This window comes from Lutra lutra, chromosome 3 (genome assembly GCF_902655055.1).
Source record: "Lutra lutra chromosome 3, mLutLut1.2, whole genome shotgun sequence".
Classification (NCBI taxonomy): Eukaryota; Metazoa; Chordata; class Mammalia; order Carnivora; family Mustelidae; genus Lutra; species Lutra lutra.
Genome location: NC_062280.1, coordinates 74,858,764 through 74,877,421, shown reverse-complemented (window position 1 = coordinate 74,877,421; position 18,658 = coordinate 74,858,764). Strand labels below are relative to the sequence as shown.

Sequence of the window (18,658 nt, the reverse complement as noted above, 5' to 3'; positions counted from 1 at the left end):
CAAAGTTACCCTAATCAGTTTACTTTTAAGCTGCTTGCACACTAAACTATGCCTCATTTTCTCTTTTCACCTGGGGTTTCTCATGGCTGGTGGCCATCATTTGCAAAACATGAACTTGTTATGGGCATGAACTGACTTACTTAAAAAATTTTGGTATGTGTTCAAGGTTGTTTTCTTCCATGTAGCGCCTTCGAGATCTCTGGAGTTCCTCCACTCTTTGCTTCTCTGCTGCTGCAGCTTCTAAATTTCCTTCTTCCAAAAACCTAAGCAGAACACAGTTATCCCTCTAATATGTCATCCTCTCCGCTGAGAAAAAAAATAATCTCGTCTTGTATAAAATTACCTTCTAGTTGCTGAGACTATAACATGGTGAAGGGTCATACTCTGATAATGTCGCCTTGCCCCTGCCCCAGGCCACGCTACCTCTGTCTGCCTGCCCACCAGGCACACACTTGCCGTGTATGTCAACTGAAATATTGTGTACAGCAGTGCAAACATAGGGGTGGAAGGGGACTAGTTTGGCCTTGGAGACTCTCCTGTGCTCTCTTGGGTTCTCTAACTTGAGATTTTCAGGATAATGGGAGAGCCCAGGCTCCAGACAATATGAAGTACAGGGTTGGGCTCCTTTTTCATATTATTTGAAAAATACTTGGTCAAGGCCAGAGGAGGGAGGATGGTAGTTAGCTGTTCTCCACCTACTTTTAGAAGAGCCTGAGAGGGAAGGAGTTTCCCTGTTTTACTTTTTGTCACCCATTTTACTGGAGAGAGTAAAACGGGTGACAAAAAGAGAATCTAACACTGGGGGAAATTACAAAAGCCCACAAGAAGGAAATGAATCGTAAATGAAATTCGGGAAGAGAATATTGGAATGGAATCGAGAAAGAAAAGGCAGACCCAGTGGTGTTTTGTAAAACCTATATTTAAATTTCCAAAATGAGAGCAAAGAACAGGGATTCAATGTGATGCCTACAGGAAGTTTGTTGATATGCTGGAATATCAGACAATGAGACCTCCCGTTCCAGGGGCAGGGGAGTGAGGGGTCGGGCACGGTGTAAGAGGACTGAGGAATAAGACATTCAACACTGGAGCATTTTGGCAGAAAACACATACAGCCACAGATACACTGGCAACAGAAAATTATCTTGGGGGGAAGTTGTGTGACATACAGAATTTCTGGAAAAGGTATAATTAACTCTGTGGGAATGGACAACATGCACATAGAACTATTTAATAAAAACTAAGAATCAGAAGGTATTAAAGGGACTGCATTTTGAGTACATCTCACATCCCATGGGATCAAAAGCACGCCAGACAAACTCCAGACTTTGACTCGGAGCACTTCTAGATGCTCCTGTAACCCATCATCTTCTTCTTTATCAGGTTAAAAGATAGTCCACGTGACAGAGTAGTAGAAGTACAGAGGGGAAAACCCTGGGGGAGGTTTTAGTGGAGCAAGTTCATGAATTTGCACACTGCTGGTGAGTCTGGGGCGGGGCGGCAGGAACCTTTCGTTAAGAACTGTGTTATCTTCTGTGGGAAACTTTGTTGAGCTAAGTGTCGGTCGGGATCACCCACGAATACCCTCTTAGCTAGGGTGGAAGGCTTAGATAGTGTGGAGTGACTAAGGGAATGAGGAAATTCATGAATGATTCCATGAATACATAAATGAGGGTGGCAAAAATAAGCTTTGATGGCATCTAGAGCGCCACACCGTGATTTAGTGTCCGTTTCAAACATGGTTGTCCTACTCACCTCTGATCTGGCCGGAACCGGGCGTCTGTTGGTGGAAGGAGATCTTTCAGGACAGGATCTAGCTCATTGAGCTCGATAGCAAACCTCGTGAAGCCATAGTAGAGCTCATAGTTGGTTGGCATGGAACCTGAAATGCCAATAAACCACCGTGAGTGGCAGAGAGGTTTAAGGAAGCCTGCAGAAGCTGACTTAACCCAGGCGCTTAATTAATATCTACACGAATAACTAAATTTGTAGTTCTAAAAATCAGATTAAGACTTTCCTTAAGCAAATTAAATTGGCTGTGTTTTCCTAGATAGGAAACTTGGCGTTAGTTATCAGAACTGGTAGATTCATATATTTAATAAAATCCAGCCTTTATTTTTAAATTTTTAAAAGATTTTATTTATTTATTTGAGAGAGAGAGAGAGAGAGTAAGTGAGAGAGAGAGAGAGAGCACGAGAAGGGGGATGGTCAAAGGGAGAAGCAGACTCCCTGCCAGGCAGGGAGCCCGATGTGGGACTCGATCCCAGGACTCCAAGATCATGACTCGAACCGAAGGCAGTCGCCCAACCAACTGAGCCACCCAGGCACCCCTAAAATCCAGCCTTTAAAATAAAACTTTGTACATAGAGTACTCTACTGGTTAAACAATGCCATCATTTTCTTTCAAATGTTCAATTGGGTAACTAAATCCCAGGGTGATGAACTAGGAACATTAAGATTTCACCAGAAACACGGTTTACTTCCTTTTAGAAACATAAAAAAAAATGCAGATCTAAATTAATATGTATTGGCACTCTTTAACGAAACTCAAAGGAGGATCTCTGTATACTTTGCTTGTTGGTATATTTCAAGCTCTTACAGAGTAAAGCTTGATGCATAGTCACTACTCAAGAAATAGCTGCTGAATGAACTACCACTCCACCAGCAGGAAACTGAAATACTTGTTGAGGTCCCTTAGAAAACCAACTAATTTTAAAGTTAGGACTTCACTGACAAAATTGCAATGAAAATAAATATCATGCGGACACTTGTTGTATTTACCCTTGATATTCAATTATTGCTAGTGTAGTACCAGAACTCTCAATATCTTTTACTAAATGTCAACATGTTGCAGCTTTTTGCTGCCCAAGTGAGATGATCACTTATTCTGGTTAAGTTATTGACTTTGTGGATTAGAGATGTTTGTAGGCTTTCCCCTTATTTTATTAGAACAGAGAATAAATGAGTAAGGATTTAAGTTTGAATAGTTCGAGTGTGTGAACTCTTTAATAAACAAACCTCACTTTTGAGAGTAGGCATTACATTTAGAATCGCTTTACATGAAGCCTCGTCTCTGACCACATGCCAGATTTGGCCTCAATTTCATAATTCCTGATGATCAAAAATTGGGATTTACCTAATTTGAATGTTAAGTGTAAAATATATGCTTACCTTAAGCATCTATGATTTTAATCTCGCAATGAAAGAAGCCTATGTTGAACTGCCTGAGATGAGACATTCCCTTCCTTCTGTCACTCAAGGTGCCCTCTGGACAGAAGACACTCCTGCCCATCTCACCTGGTCTCCAGATGCACTTTGCAGAGGGGGCCACGCCACAGTAGAGCCCTTCATGCCACTTCCCAAAAAGCCGGTGCACCACCTTCCCCTCCTGATCCATCACGACCCCCTGGACCTCATTCACATTAGAATTCCAATAATTCACCTGGAAAAACCAAATCCCACTGGAAACATCCAATCTCTTTTAAAACACCAATCCCTATAATTTCCATATGGAAAACATTCTTAACTTTGAAGTCACTCATTCAAACCACTCCCAGAAAGGGATCATCTCTACTCTATGCTAGGGCAGAGAAGGCTCAGCTTCTCTCCTAATAACCCAGTATTAATTTATTGGTTGGTAATTTCCTCCATAGACGCCCCTGTCTCAAATTTTCCCTTGTTATTGATGTTAATGAGTTTCAACGGGCCATGCTGTACAAGTCACTTGGGAAGTAATTTTTATAGAGTCTGTAAACAGCTAAATTTCATGAGGAAAACCCTGCTTGGCCCTCTTCTGGCCATGTTTCTTCCTAGGAGATGAGAAGTCTGGGCAGTCATCCATCTGGATACCATGGCCCCCTTCTCAATTAGCCCCCAGAATTCTTCTTCCAACCACTCTAAGCTTCTTCCACAGCTCACACTGGCCTTTTCTTTGGATTCCTCCATCTAAAGGGCAGACTGTCCACCACCAAGGTGTGAATGAGGGCTGAGGGGCAGCCAAGGGTGGCCGTTTGAGCTTGGATAGAGCTTGGATGTGGAGCTTGACTGCCTTCGATTGGGTGGGTGAGGCCCCCTGTGGAGCAGGACAGAGGCTGCCATAGGCTGGGAGAGAGCGGAAAGGCCATGTGTCAGGGCTGGCTCTCCTGCGCTGCCAGGTTTCCAGCTCAGAGTTCTAAAGTGCCCAACCTAGCCTCACGGACTTTGTTATAAAAGTGTATTTGTCAAGGTGAAAGAACAGAACATAAGTTATGTGAGAGACTGTAGGTCTGGTCTATAAATTTTAAATATTTACACATATGGAATGGGGCCTCCATCTGTACTTTGGCCCTGAGCTTTGCAAATATTAGGGACAGGACTAAATTGAGAAGCTTCTCGTGGTCTGCAAAACTAAATGCACACATTGACTGTCATCACCCAACCAGAGCAAGTAATGATCCTGTCCTTTCAGTTCTGAGCCACCTAATGAGTCCAAAAGGAGAAAAAAAGGAAAATGGGGGAAACATCTTGAGTAAAAATAAAGATCTTCAATTAAAACTAACATGACCTTCCAGTACAGCTTCAAAGGATTTCACTAAGAAGACACATTTGAGTTTTAAGACTTCAATATGTTACTTGTTTTTGCCACAGTAGAACAAGATCAGAGTAGAATAGATTAAAAGGGCTGGTAGAGTTTCTGTACCACGAATTCGGGAACACACCTATTCATGAGGGTGAGACTGTGTGTTCCACTTGAGACCAGAGTGACTGAGGAAAACGCTGTTGTGTAGGCATTCTACCTCAGGAATCTTTTCTTGTTGATTAAGGTGATGCTTTTTCTTGGATCATCATAGTGGCAGAGTTGGATAAGCTTATAATGACTGGAAGTTATTCACATGCACCCTCAGAAAATGACAAATGCATTATAATTAGCTCCCTAAAATAAGATCACTTAACTCTGTTGCAATCAAGCAGGAACAGAAATAGAAACCAGAAGACTTGCTACAGGCAAGAAGTGTTTTCTGGAATTTTACTTAATGAATACTGACTGGCTGCTTAAAAAGAAAATTCTTTAGAAAGAAGAGTAGTTCTTCTGTTTTGAGATGGTACCTTTTTTGACCTCCACATAGGCGTAGAAGTCTGCACGCCTTGAGTAACTCCATCAGTTGGTTCTGCTTTCTTTTATCTAACATGTCCTTAAGGAACAATGATATGGGGCAGTCTCACTTGCTGTTGTTTAAGGTAACTTATATTTCTCCTTTACAAAGCGTTTTATACTCTTTTCTTCTTTACTGTTGGAAGATTACCATTTACCTTGACAAATGTGAGTTTGCAAATGCAAACACTGCTTTTGGTATTTCTAATGGTTACTTCTCCATAATGCTCTATCCACCTCCTCCCACTGAGAATGTTGTGTATGCACGTGGTGACTTTATTCCATACATAGCAATCTCCATACCTAGTGAAGAATACAATGTTGGTTAAAAACAATGAAGGTCACAAATATATAGTACTGTTTCTACAACTGAGAATATCTTTGGCCAAAGCTTCCTTTCCCTCTAATATCTCTGTTGAAAGTTTCTATATAGTCAAGGACATTTGTAATAAGACTCATTCCTTTAAGGAACACTTCAGTGCTTTCTATAGTCCAGGTGCTAAAGCTACTAAGTTGAATAGGACCTGTCTCTTGCTCTCTTGGAGCCAACAGTATGGGAGGAGTAGACAGATATGGCAAAAAGTACTTATAATAAAATGTGATGAGGAAGTGTCATGAGAACACAGAAGGGGAGTCCTTAGATCTGCCTGGAATGTGGGGTGAGTATCAAGGAAGACTTCCTGGAGAAGGCTGGAATCCATCTAAGCTTGGAGGACAGGTAGGAGGGCACCATATGCCAGGAAAAGGCACTGACAAGGCCATAGAGGCCAGAATACCATGACGTATCTGGGGGCCTACCCTACGTGAGCGGGTGTGGGGGTGGCAAGTCTGGGAAGGCAGAGCAGGGAAGGCATTTAACAATGCACCGATGAGTCTGGATTTAATTGGCCACTGTGGAATGATTTGAGGGAGCAGATAGGCATGATAGGATGTATCTTTAAGAAAAATTACCCCAAGGATGGACATTGTTTCATACTCCGAATTAAGACCAAAGATGTGAATAATTCTTGGAGAAAAGACTGGTGATCATAGACAGCGCATGTCTAATGCAAATTCTGGGTTACAGAAGATTATAGAGTTTCTGCTAAGGAATGAGGTGACATAGCTTCAGATTACCTTGAAGTTTGCACACGATCTGTATTTTCAAATAACATTTTATTTCAAAATAAAATAAAACACTTCTAAGTTTCTAAAAAAAAAAATTATGAATTGGTATGATGCAGTCTCACTACGCAGCTGGGAAAACTCTCTTCTCATGAGTTTGCAAATATTTAAAGTCTATTTTGTGGTCCTGGGGTTCCTCTCTCGCCCTACCTTCCCTCATATTCAATCTACCAGCAAATTCTGTCACTGAATAAACAAAAAGAAAAACCAAACAACATCAACCAATTAGAGAAAGAAACAAAAACAACCAAGCCTTTGGCTTCAATGAAAACTTCAATTAATTTTAAAAATTCACAGGCTACATCCTTTAGAAAAATACCATGAAAGGATTCCATCACTCTTCTTTAATAAACTAACTTATACATTAAAAATAGTTCCTGGATCTAAGATGAATTCAAAAGAGAAAATATATATTGTATAGAAAAAAAGTTCTAAAAAGAGAAACTTCCTATAAAATGCAAACTAACAAGTTATCTGGGGCAGGTAAGGTAGCTGGCTTTGACTTGATAAACAGAGAATGTAAAGAGAGAAGCAGGGAGCTTTGTACATATGCCAATGTACATATGCCAATGTACAAATGAGTACATATGCCAAGTACTCATTTGCTTTCATGGGGGTCCATTCTCCAAACTTTGGAGAAGTTAACAGTAGCTTTAGGCATACATGTAAATGGATCACTGGCACCTTCTAGAGTTTATCTGACTTAGAAAAGCACATAAGACACCAAAAGGAAGATGAAAGCAACCTACTTTGGAAGCATGACATTCAGTGTTCCAACAGGCAGGATTTCCATGGACTTCCCCAGAACTTGTTTTTCCATCTGATATCTAAACAATATAGGCAGAGGAGAAGAAACAGATATTCCATATCTAATCATTCAGTCTATAAAAACCAACATCTATATTACACTCTATATTTCACAAAGAACTTTCAAAATCAACAACTGATTCTGTATTGTTGATTTAACAGTTCACATACCTGGGGATGGCCCAAGGTGAAAAAAGTAACTATGAACCAAAAAAAATCTACTGGCTGTTTTTCCGGAACACATGTTTCGTATTTGTTTCAACAAATAAAACTGGAAAAGCTCAGAACAGTATGTGTGCATGGGAATTCACATACATGTATATACACAGGCTCTACCGTGCTTTAATGTCTACATAAATGTTGTTTTAACTAAAAGTTTTAACTAATGGTGGAAATAGCTAACATATATGTTAAAAATAAGACGTGTAGTAAAAATAATTGCAGTATGGGGCACCTGGGTGGCTCAGTGGATTAACCCTCTGCCTTTGGCTCAGGTCATGATCTCAGGGTCCTGGGATCAAGCCCCGCATCGGGCTCTCTGCTCAGCAGGGAGACTGCTTCCCCCTCTCTGCCTGCTTCTCTGTCTACTTGTGATCTCTGTCTGTCAAATAAGTAAATAAAATCTTTAGAAAAAAAAATAAAATAATTGCAGTATGGCAATGCCATTGATTTATATACACATTGATTTGAAAAGTTATAGGATTTGGGAAAACAGGAAAAAACAAAATCTCTAAATATGGAAAGGTAAGCAAAATTTATGAGAAAGTGAAAATTAGCGATATGTTCCTACTTTGGTGGTTAAGATATGGCCCAGGGCTCAGTGGTTTATCTCACATGATGGCTTTATGTTTTATTTGGGGTACTCAGATTTTGCCTGTGCATTTGTAATAACCACTTGGCTCTATTTTGATGAACTAAGTAAGGGAGCTTAGTGCTGTCTCCACAAAATTTATGACTCTCTGTTATGACCAAGAAATGATGTATTATTGTATTTTACAATGAAATACAGTTACATGCTCTGTCATATTGTGTGTTTTTAGATTGAGAAAGGGCAGATGAGAAGAGACATTCTGTGAGCAATGAACCCCCCTTCCAAACACAAAAGAACAATTTACACTTAATGGTTAAACGTACATATACAGTTGACCATTGAGCAACACGCATTTGAACTGCGTGGGTCCACTCACTGGCAGATATTTTTTTTTTTTTAAAGATTTTATTTATTTATTGGACAGACAGAGATCACAAGTAGGCAGAGAAGCAGGCAGAGAGAGAGGAGGAAGCAGGCTCCCTTCTGAGCAGAGAGCCCGATGCGGGGCTCGATCCCAGAACCCTGGGATCATGACCTGGGCTGAAGGCAGAGGCTTTAACCCTCTGAGCCACCCAGGCGCCCCAATTTTTTTTTTTTTTGATAAACACAGTACAGTATTATAAATGTATTTTCTCTTCCTTATGATTTTCTTAATAACATTTCTTTCTTCTAGCTTACTTTACTGTAAGAATATAGTATATAATACATATAACATATAAATACATGTTCCTAGACCATTTATACTTTATGGGTAAGGTTTTCTGGTCAACGGTAAGCTATCACTAGTTAAGTTTTGGGGGGAGTTAAAGTAGCACATGAATTTTAGACTGTGTGGGGGTCAGCCCCCTAACCCCAGCTTTGTTCAAGGCTCACCTGAATATATTTTTCTTTCTAAATGGATTTTGAAACTTGTAATTTTATGTGAGTTTTTAACATTCTGACTTAACAATGGGCACTGTACAAGTGGAGACTTCAATCCAAATCCCTGAACCTTGGTGAGTTAAAGACCACAAAATCAGCATAATGTTTACCTATCTAAATAGGTCATGACCACAGATGATGAGCCACAGAATCTTCTTTCATGATGAAGCTCTCCTTGTACACCCTCAAGAAGCAAGGAGGCAGCAGACAGAACCTCTATGTTACAGATGCAGACAATAAGGCATAATGAGGTTGAGTGATAGCCCTGAGTTGGCAGTCGGCACTGAGGGATCACTGAGACTGCCCCTAGGGCTTTGTTTCCTAGATATACAATCTCATCTCCTAGATGACACAGTTTCATATTTCAACCAAGAAATCTAATTTCTCAAACTAATTCCATACTAATTACTAACATTCTCTGAGTCCCAAAGGTAGAAATCTAACCTGAGCATAATGTACCTTTCAGAAATTAGAAACTGTTTCAAAGGCTCACTGAGTGGATCTTGAAGTTATAACTGAAATACAAACCTTGCCAAAACACAAAATTCTTGGATTCACAGTGACAGGCAGAAATGGGTGGATGATGGCTAACCTGGTAATTAAAAACAAAAGAGAGGGCAATGATATCAGTGTTAAAACTTCCATAAAGATCATTTTTTCCCAACATATATTGGCCACCCCCAAATAAAAACAATTAACTCATCCATCTCTATTATTGAATTATTCTCAGAATGTGTAAGTAAATTACTTTCACTTTCACTTTAAGACTTCATGCTTAAACCCAGAGAACTTATATACAACGGACAGAGTTTTCTGTTACTGATATCATAGCTCACTTCAAACTGTGGTTGATCAAAAAGCTGTTTCATCATCAACTGGTGCTCCTACAGTTTCTGCATAGAAACTTCACTGAGTCCGGTGGGACTTACCTGTTCTGAGAAAAATCGGAATCCCTTGTCCTCTCGAATGCATTCGTAAGTCTCCCCAAGGACAGGGTTGAATGGCTTACTTCCTGCTCTGAAATAGGTGGAGCAGTATCCTGAAACTGCAAATGCAGCAATAAGAACCTGTTAAAACATTTAAGAAAGGAAAATAATATAGGAGAGACTACTTCCAGGTCTGTTTGTCCCTTATTCCTCTAGATTTTACACACCCCCGTTCGTGGGTGCTGATCTGATGACCTCTGCATTTTCCATTATCTGCACAGACTCTTCATAAACTCATGGGTTAAAAAAATGAGTGAAGAGGATGTGAAAGTCCTTGCATCTGAGGCCACTTATTCTTCATTCAGCTGTCACCCAGCTTCCTGAGTATCACAGCGTTCAGAGGTTCTGAAACCCAGCTTATAGGTTCTGTCCTTCGCACAACTTAGCACCATGCGCAGGAGGCCTCTGGCTGCTGATGCTTTCGGAAGGGCAGTCAAGCCTTCCACAGTTAGGTGCAGCAGAGGCCACAGCAAAGCACAAACAGGAGGTTCCTTTCTCTGACCCAAGTTCTTGAACACATGGGCTCTCTTGGCCTCCAGGAGAAGCTGCTAGAGCAAGGCTAGGCATGCCTTAAACCTGGAAAGAGTGTGATACTTTTACATCCTAACTTCGGAAACACTCATGACCAAAGATAAGTCACAAACCATACATCCTCTGTAGAAGTATCTGGAACTTTCGGACGCTGCCCAGTTTGTGCAAATGAACTGTCTCATCTTTCACCTATGCAGTGAGAATGTTATGCAGAAACCAAATATGCCATCATAACGAATTCTGCCTTAGTCCACGCCTAGGGTTGACAGCTCCCTGAGAGGCACTGCTGTGTTATGTATTACCATGCGCTCATAGGGGTCGTCCGTTTCGGAAGCCTTGTCCAGAAGCTCACTGTATTCGATTTCCTCACAGAGATGTTGCAGGGTGTTGAGTGGCTCATTTAGCTCCACAGGCATCGAGACTTTAGACAAATCTTTACCAATGTTGTTCCTCAGGATATTCCACAGGTTAATGTTACTGGTGTCGGGACAGGGAGCTGGCAGGCATGTTCGACGTCCATTTCGGAAGGCTCCTCCTGTAAGCTCCCCATTTAAGACTGGAAGAGAGAGAAAGACAAGAAGCACGATAAAAGATACTTTGCTCTTTTGATTTCATAGCATCTAGGAAGGAAATAACTCTTTCAAATACTTCTGAATGTGATACATTTCTTAAGCCTCCACTAGACTCTCTCAAGAGTGAATGAAATTATTTCAACACAGAGTTGCTAATAAATGCACAAAACATCAATGTACAAGTTTTTTTTTAAACAAGGTGTTACATATGCTCAAATATTATTCCAGAAAAGTCAAATTTTTTCATAATTCATTTACTATTAGCAGTTTTTTAAATTTAATCTTATCTTTTTTTTCAGTGTTTCAAGATTTATTGTTTATGCACCGCACCCAGTGCTCCATAAAATCTGTGCCCTCCTTAATGCCCACCACCAGGCTCACCCCCCCTAAAACCCTCAGAAAAGCCAAATTTTAAAGAATTGAATACATTTAATAAGAAAGACTCAAACTTTTGGTTTTGGCAAGAAGTAAAAGCTTTTCATTTAAGCTGTCCTAATGGATTTTTCAACCATTTACCTTAACAGATTATATAAATATAAAATGTATTGAAATCAGCTTGCTGCAAAGGGAAAAATCAGTGAGGGAGAAAAAGGTTGTTCGCTGAATCACCAGCGTTCTAACTTGGAAAGAAGACGGAACAACCTGGGAGCTGAAAGGATGCATACTTTGCCGAGAAATGTTGTCTGCAACACTGGTATTGTCTTCGGATATATTATCGCTCACATCACTGATGTAAGATTCATCATCTGAAGCCTGAAAAAGGGAAGAACACAGAAAGGATCAGAACCCTTGTTCAGTCTTGAAAGGTTAGAAAATCAAATGATTAAAAGCAAAATGTTGCCCAAATAAGGAAAAACACAGGTCGCAGGGGAAATGTACTTGGCATATGTACAAGGAACACTTGAGAAAGAGAGTGAGCCATGAGCCAGAATGTAGCATGGCTTGAAAGCAGCCTTCGTCTCTGAGTAGCCCCTGCCTTAGTTGGGGTGGGGGGCTGGGGGAGGCCAGTAATCAGAAATATGTCAGCAAGAATGTACAAAAAAGGAAGCCTTATATTCCCGCTAGGGAATCAGGAGGTGCTGCCCAGAGGAAATAAAATTGGCACTGGGTGTTGGAGAGGTTTTTGGAAGGAAAAGAAGCACAGGAAGAAAGGAGAGTGTACAAAGGTGTGGAGAAACATGAGAGGAACATTCCATTCCAGGAAGGCTCAGAAGTTGAGTGGCTGTGACAGAGGGTGGGGTGACCAGGAAGAAGGTCAGACTGTGAAGGTCTTTTCATGTCAACATAACAGGTTCCCATATAATCCCACCAGTTATTACATGCAAGGGGATGACAGTCATATATTTTTTTTCAAAACACAACTCCTCTTTTTATTTTTTAAATTTTATTTATTTATTTTTTATTATTACCATATTTAGTTTTCAGGAAGATGCCTGGCGGCTTTTCTTCGGGAGCTCAGATGATAGGCTACTACATGGATGTGGGTAGGGAATGCTGACGGGTTAAGATGGCCATGACGAGGGTCGGGAAGCAAAGCTGCTTTAAGAGCCACATTTGAAGATAATGGACAAAATATGGCAGATTATTTGGGGGTGAGGGAGGAAGATCCCAGGACGAGGGAAATCGAGAATGAAGCTACTCTCTCCAAGAGAACAACATGGAATGAAAATGAGAGCAAAATTTGCATGAGAATGAAATTAAGGGGTAACCTATGTACTAAGGGGAGTTAGAAATAGATAAGAAAACAGAGCTCAGTAGAGCCACTCAGAGAAACGGAAACCAACCTCTCTACTCTAGGCAAGAAAGCTGCTGACACTTATTTACTTTCTTCAAAGTGGAAATAATGTTACATTTTCCCCTGTACATATAATAAAACATCTTTACTGTAAAAAAATTAGAAATTATATGAGGGTAAACAGATTATAGAAAAATGAACCATAATTCTATCATCTAACGGAAACCACTTCTAACATTTGGTGGGTATTATCGCCAATGTCAAAATGCCTATGCAAACACACTGGTCTATCTATCTTTAGATACTGAACAAGGGGGTCAGTTTACATCTTGTTTTATAGTATTCTCAATATATTTCCATGATCATAAATACAGCTCTCACCTTCATTTGGAATAGCAACATAATTCATTATACAGGTACAACACAAGGCATTTAGCCAGCATTTAAATGGTTTCCAACTTTTTATTATTATTGATAACACTGGGATGCACGTCCTTGTAAATATATTTCTGTGAATCTGTCTGGCAATTTCATTAATATTTATTCCTAGAAGTGAAATGGCTGGATCAAATGGGCCACATTTAGGCTATAGGCCCCAGGTTGCCAAATTGTTGTCCTCAAAGAGTATAGTAATTTGTTCTCACCAGCAGCATATGAGAACATCCATCTCTCCACCCACTTAAACACTATGTATTATCAATCCTTTTTCAGTATCTATTTACCTAACATACATAAGAGATCTCTTTAAAAGTTTGCATTTCATCTTAGGTAAATTTGTTTTCTTTCTTTTTTTCAGTTCATCATCTAGGTTGCATTTGGCTAGTCTGCAATTTAGTTTTTAATGCTGTTTTTGCCTGTTTCTTTTCTTTTGCCATGTAAAAGTTTTAAGTTTGTAGGTAATAAAAAACAATCAGGCTTGCCTTTAAGGTTTCTGGACTTATTACTGATGTTTTGAAAGTTAAAGTTGAGAAGAATTCCTACATTTAGGGAGAATAGGGATGGAGTTATTGCATACATAAATAAATAATGGAAGTTTTGCTTTGCAGCCTGACCAAGTCTATAAAGATGGCAAATTGAGAATAAAGTCTTTTTCTGATTCATGTTTTCCCCCTGCAACTGCTTTCCAGTTCCTATTGACTACAAAAGAGCCAATGGTGAAATCATCAGGCACATGAAAACCACCTTCTTAAACTTGATAGGGGGGAAAAAAAAGTAAATCAAACTCTTCTGCATGATTTCTCTTAAAAAAGCTAATCATACCCAATTATGTTAGAGGAAACAAATGCCTGTTCAAACAAAATTCATGTTGCATCCCTGTGCACTGGTTTTAACATTTATTAAGAAAACATTCATGTTCATCCTACAAAAAGCTATAAACAACCTATTCTTCTTGAATTTCTAATCTATTAGAAATATATGATATATGTATAATATATGATAAAAATTTACTATATGATAAAAATTGTCCAATACCCATTTCCTTCTAGAATGGATCATGCAGAATGTAAAATAATTCCCCAATCACAGTGGGCCCTGAGTCAGATCTATATTCCCATATGTGTGAGCAATAGCTAAGGCTTGGCTGTCTAGCTGTGGTCCATGCACATTATCCTGTATATAAAGTTAAAGCTCTGCAGTATTATAATAAAACAGTTAATATATACTCATTCCCCAACCCCCGCCCCGCACCAGTCAAGAAGTCCTGGGGACAAATATTTCTCCTGAAGAGCTTAGGCATTCAAAAGAGTTCAGGGATTTTTTTTTTTTCTTTTTTTCCTAAATGCAACCAGGCATGTAGCCTTGTGGAAACAAGTTAATAGCAGAGGAAAGGAAATAGACCATTCTGGAAGCAAAACCAGCATTTTTTAAAGGAAGCAGAATATTCATTAAGAGAAGTGCATGGGTAGATATCACATAAAGAGGATTTTTCTCTCACTCGTGGAAAGCGTTAATATAAGATAGCCCAGATGTTTCTCAGATTAACCATGTGTTAAAGTGCTATAAGCATTCCTTCATTCAGTTAGCAAATATTTGGCCTCTGGAAGGATCCAGAAGAATAGAAATTGCAAGAGGCTGCAGCTGGGAGCAGAGATCAGATTATAAGGGTCTTTGCATGATGACTAAGATAGTTATCTTAAGGACACTGGGGAAACATGGTCAGATTTGAACTTCAGAAAGATGAATCAGGCTGACCAGTGGAAAATGGATTAGAGGAGCAAGAAGGGAGACAGGGAAACCAGTAATGGGAACTGGTCAGGTAATCTGGGGGGGCAGATGGAGGACTGAGGTGGAGTAGTGCCAGGGAAGCTAGAGGAAGATGTATGGATTTCATAGTTTTTAGGTGAGTCATTACAGAACTTAATGAGTGAATCAGTGTGGGTGGCGGGTCCTAGTAAGGCAGGTGCAGGGGAAGGCTAAGAGCCAGGCATTTCATGTAAACACCTGGGCAAAGAGCAGTCTGACACGCAACACGAGAAGTATAAGTAGGCTTCTCTCCACTTGGAGGTGTGTGTGTGGGTAGGCGCTTTGGTGATTAACCCATTTTGGGACATGCTGAATGAGAGGTTCTGTAGAGCTCCCAGGGGGCAATGTCTCCCAGGCGGCTCGTTATGTGGGACCTGAGCTGACTCTTGCCCTCTCTTCAGACCTGTTCTCTCTTTGAGCTTTAGATCTGAATACCCAAATACTGGCCAGATAACTCCACTGAGATGTCTGATCAACTCACAATACCTCCAGGTGAACACATCATCTCCTCGCACCCCCTGTCCTTCCCTCTGCTACCAGGATCACTCCTCCGCCAGAGCTGGTACCAACATGCTGCCTGGACTTGAGAAATAACCCACTTCACGCCCCTTTCATCTCAGTATCATCAGTGTCTGGTACAAGTGGCACTTGGCCCCTAGACAGTGTGCCACCAAGAACTTAAAAATAGGGAAATTGGGTGGCTTTCAGAGAGACAGCTGTAAAGTCATCATCTAATGGGTCAGAGCTCCGGAAACATGAAGCCAAATTTGACTGGAACCTGACTGAAGAAGGATGAAGGACTGGTCAGCAATGGGAGGTCAGAGAAAGGAGAGTCAGAAAAGAAAATGCTGGTAGCATGCCTTCAGCATGGTGGTCCCTGTGGGTATGACTGGCTCCCGGACACAAAGAGCCTGTTCACGTGGCACAGTATCCCTACAATGGAGACAAGAGCAGAGCTATGACATGCTGGCCTTCCTAGCCTTTAGTTCACTCAAGTCACTGTTCCTGCTCCCATTCCTTGCTCACCAAGCAACTGACTAGAGCTAGACTTTCCATGCAGGTGGGCCCTCGGGAAAGAGATATGAATCGGCAAGCATAATTATTTTGCCCATCTGATAGCATCTGACCAATTATCATTATGAATAATTAAACTAGTACTCTGGCTTGTACCTGAGAGTCTCTGAATCGGCAAACAGGACTATGGATCGGAGAGGCAGGTGCATGGGTTGGTGTAGTAACAGATTCAGTATCTCATACAAGAATATTATTTTTCTTCTCTCTCATTATAAAGTGGTATGTGTTCATTATTTCTTTCTCTTCTCCACTTATTTTTGTTTCGAAAATCACTCATAATTTCCAACATTCAAAAACAATTATAACTAATTGTCAGGATGCTTCCTTCCAATCTACTTTCTATGCATATGGAAATAACATTCAGCAACTATTTCATTTCCTTTTTGTAAAAATGTAGTACTGATTTGCAACCTCAAATGACAAAATTTTTAATCAACTGTGTTGGAAAGAGTTTTGGCTGGTTCTCCCATGTTGAACAAAAGAAAGAAAGAAACAAAGGGAGGGAGGAAGGAAGGAAGAAAGAAAGCAGAAAATTCAAAGGATGCTTGACTAAATTTCTAAATTTCAGTAAAAGAATCCATTTCTGCAACCTGATTAAGGAAGATTCCCTGCTCCCAAGACCTAGCCAAGACTTATGAGCATGAAGAACAATCTAAGAAGTCTTTATGGGTACAAACTTCCAATTATATTATAAAATATATATTATAAAAAATATATATTATAAAATATATAAATAAGTTGGAGATATAAGTACAGCATGCTAACTAGAGTTAATAATACTGTATTGCATATTTGAAAGTTGCTACGAGAGTAGATCTGAAAAGTTTTTATTATAGGAAAATAACTCTGTAATTACATATGATGACAGATGTTAATTAGGCTTTAGGGGTGACCAATTAAAAATATATATAAATATAAATTCTTATGTTGTACACCTGAAACTAAAATAACGTTGTATGTAAATTATACCTCAATAAAAGACAACAAAAGAGTTTTTACGCTAGCCAGTGGTAACCTCCAAAAATCTTAATTACCCAACCATATATTCTAGACATCATCTTTCTAAAGGAGCTCAAATTCTTGTCTCTGGTAAAGATGCGTATGTATATGTGTGTGTGTGTGTGCGTACGTGCGCATATATCAGTGCACTCACACACATACGCACACACATGGTGATTTTCAAATTCTTTTACCCTTTCTTTCTACATTTAACCAGTCTCCTCTACAAAAAAACTCTGCCATCAACTATTTGGTTATCCTGAAATACAAATCATACAACAGCATCCAAATGAATGCTAGATTCTTTCCTTTAATTCATCAAATTTAGTAAGTAATAAGTTGACTCCCAGAAGTGTTCAGCGCTCAGTAATGTAGTTTGCATGTTTTTGGCTTTCCTACAATTTGAGAATCTTACTGTGATGTTTAAAAAAAAAAAAAAAAGAAAGAAAAGAAAAAGAAGGAAAGAAAAGTCCCCATAGCCTTACTTTCTTTAACCCAAACTCCTCATCAGAAGCAGTTAGGGTTGACACATCAAAAAAGTTTACCTCATTCTCTGATGAGCTCGCAGAGAGCAGCACCTCCTGGGCATCAAAGAACTCGGAGACAGACTCTGACATGGAGAGGCGGCTCTCATTGGCTACCTGCTGTGACAGGGGGAGACTGACATGGATTTGCTCACCAGCCTATAGAGGACAGAAGCATTTGGGGTCATCGTTATTCCCTTCAAAGAAAAGCTATTTGTTCAAATAAGACCATGACGTACTAGGTCAGACTTCTAGAGAAATTCATACCATATGTTAAGAGTGGTGACCACAAGTAATTTTCACCTGCAACTCATGACCATGGCCTAAATTTCCTTCTAATATGTCTAAAGAATCCAAAAGGCATGGCTGAAAAATGGTGGTACTGTGACTTGACTTCAAATCAATGCTCAGTGGATATTCAGTGGAGTTTAATAGGTTGAACCCCTACGAAGACCCTGAATTGATTATGGAGACAGGTTCACTTTCATATTCTTAGATCCATCTTTACTAGCCATATTCTAACCAGTATGCTAAATCTCAAGACATATTTGTAGAAACTGCTAGAAATATGCTAAGAAAACACTCCATAAAACTAAATTTTTGAGACAGAATATATAAAAGTCATTTTCCAACTTGGTCATGAACTTTAACCAATGAGATAATATGACTCGAGTATTAAACCTATGGCAAACTATATTTTTATTCAGTAAGTGATATATATACACACAGTATGGTAGTACAAATAAACACCAGACTGCAAAGATTCGAACTAAGACTGCTAACGATTTCTGAATGATGAAGTTGTAGAAATCTTCTGGATTCTGAGCAGTTGAGTGAGCATGATGTCACCAGATACCGTGTGTTGCATGAAGGTGAGTGGACGTAGATTCAACAACCTAAATCAAAAAGAAGCTTGTCTTGGGATGGCATTTCCTAAGCAATTAGATGCCAGGACCTTGGCCCCTGTAGATTTCTAGTAAAATGTACCGTTTTCTGTAAATATGGCCGAGTTAAAACTCTCACCTTGTTACATGTATCATATCACTGCATATAAAACTCCAATATTACCATTGAAAAGTTTAAATTCTCATCGTTATAAAACAGTAATTTTATAAAGGGTTATAGGCAGAATTATACACTAAGTCTGGCCCAAATACTGAAT

At 39.7% G+C, this 18,658-nt stretch overlaps 1 protein-coding gene across 1 annotated transcript in view; it reads right to left on the bottom strand.

Moving 5' to 3' along the window:
* OSBPL6 (oxysterol binding protein like 6) overlaps positions 1–18,658 on the bottom strand; it is a 211,430-nt gene that overhangs the window by 5,291 nt on the left and 187,481 nt on the right. The window contains 11 exon segments of the mRNA XM_047722287.1: positions 141–263; positions 1,753–1,879; positions 3,295–3,439; positions 5,287–5,431; positions 7,042–7,090; positions 7,093–7,119; positions 9,360–9,423; positions 9,761–9,898; positions 10,651–10,904; positions 11,586–11,673; positions 17,518–17,655. Of these exon segments, the coding sequence (XP_047578243.1) occupies positions 141–263; positions 1,753–1,879; positions 3,295–3,439; positions 5,287–5,431; positions 7,042–7,090; positions 7,093–7,119; positions 9,360–9,423; positions 9,761–9,898; positions 10,651–10,904; positions 11,586–11,673; positions 17,518–17,655 (1,298 nt within the window).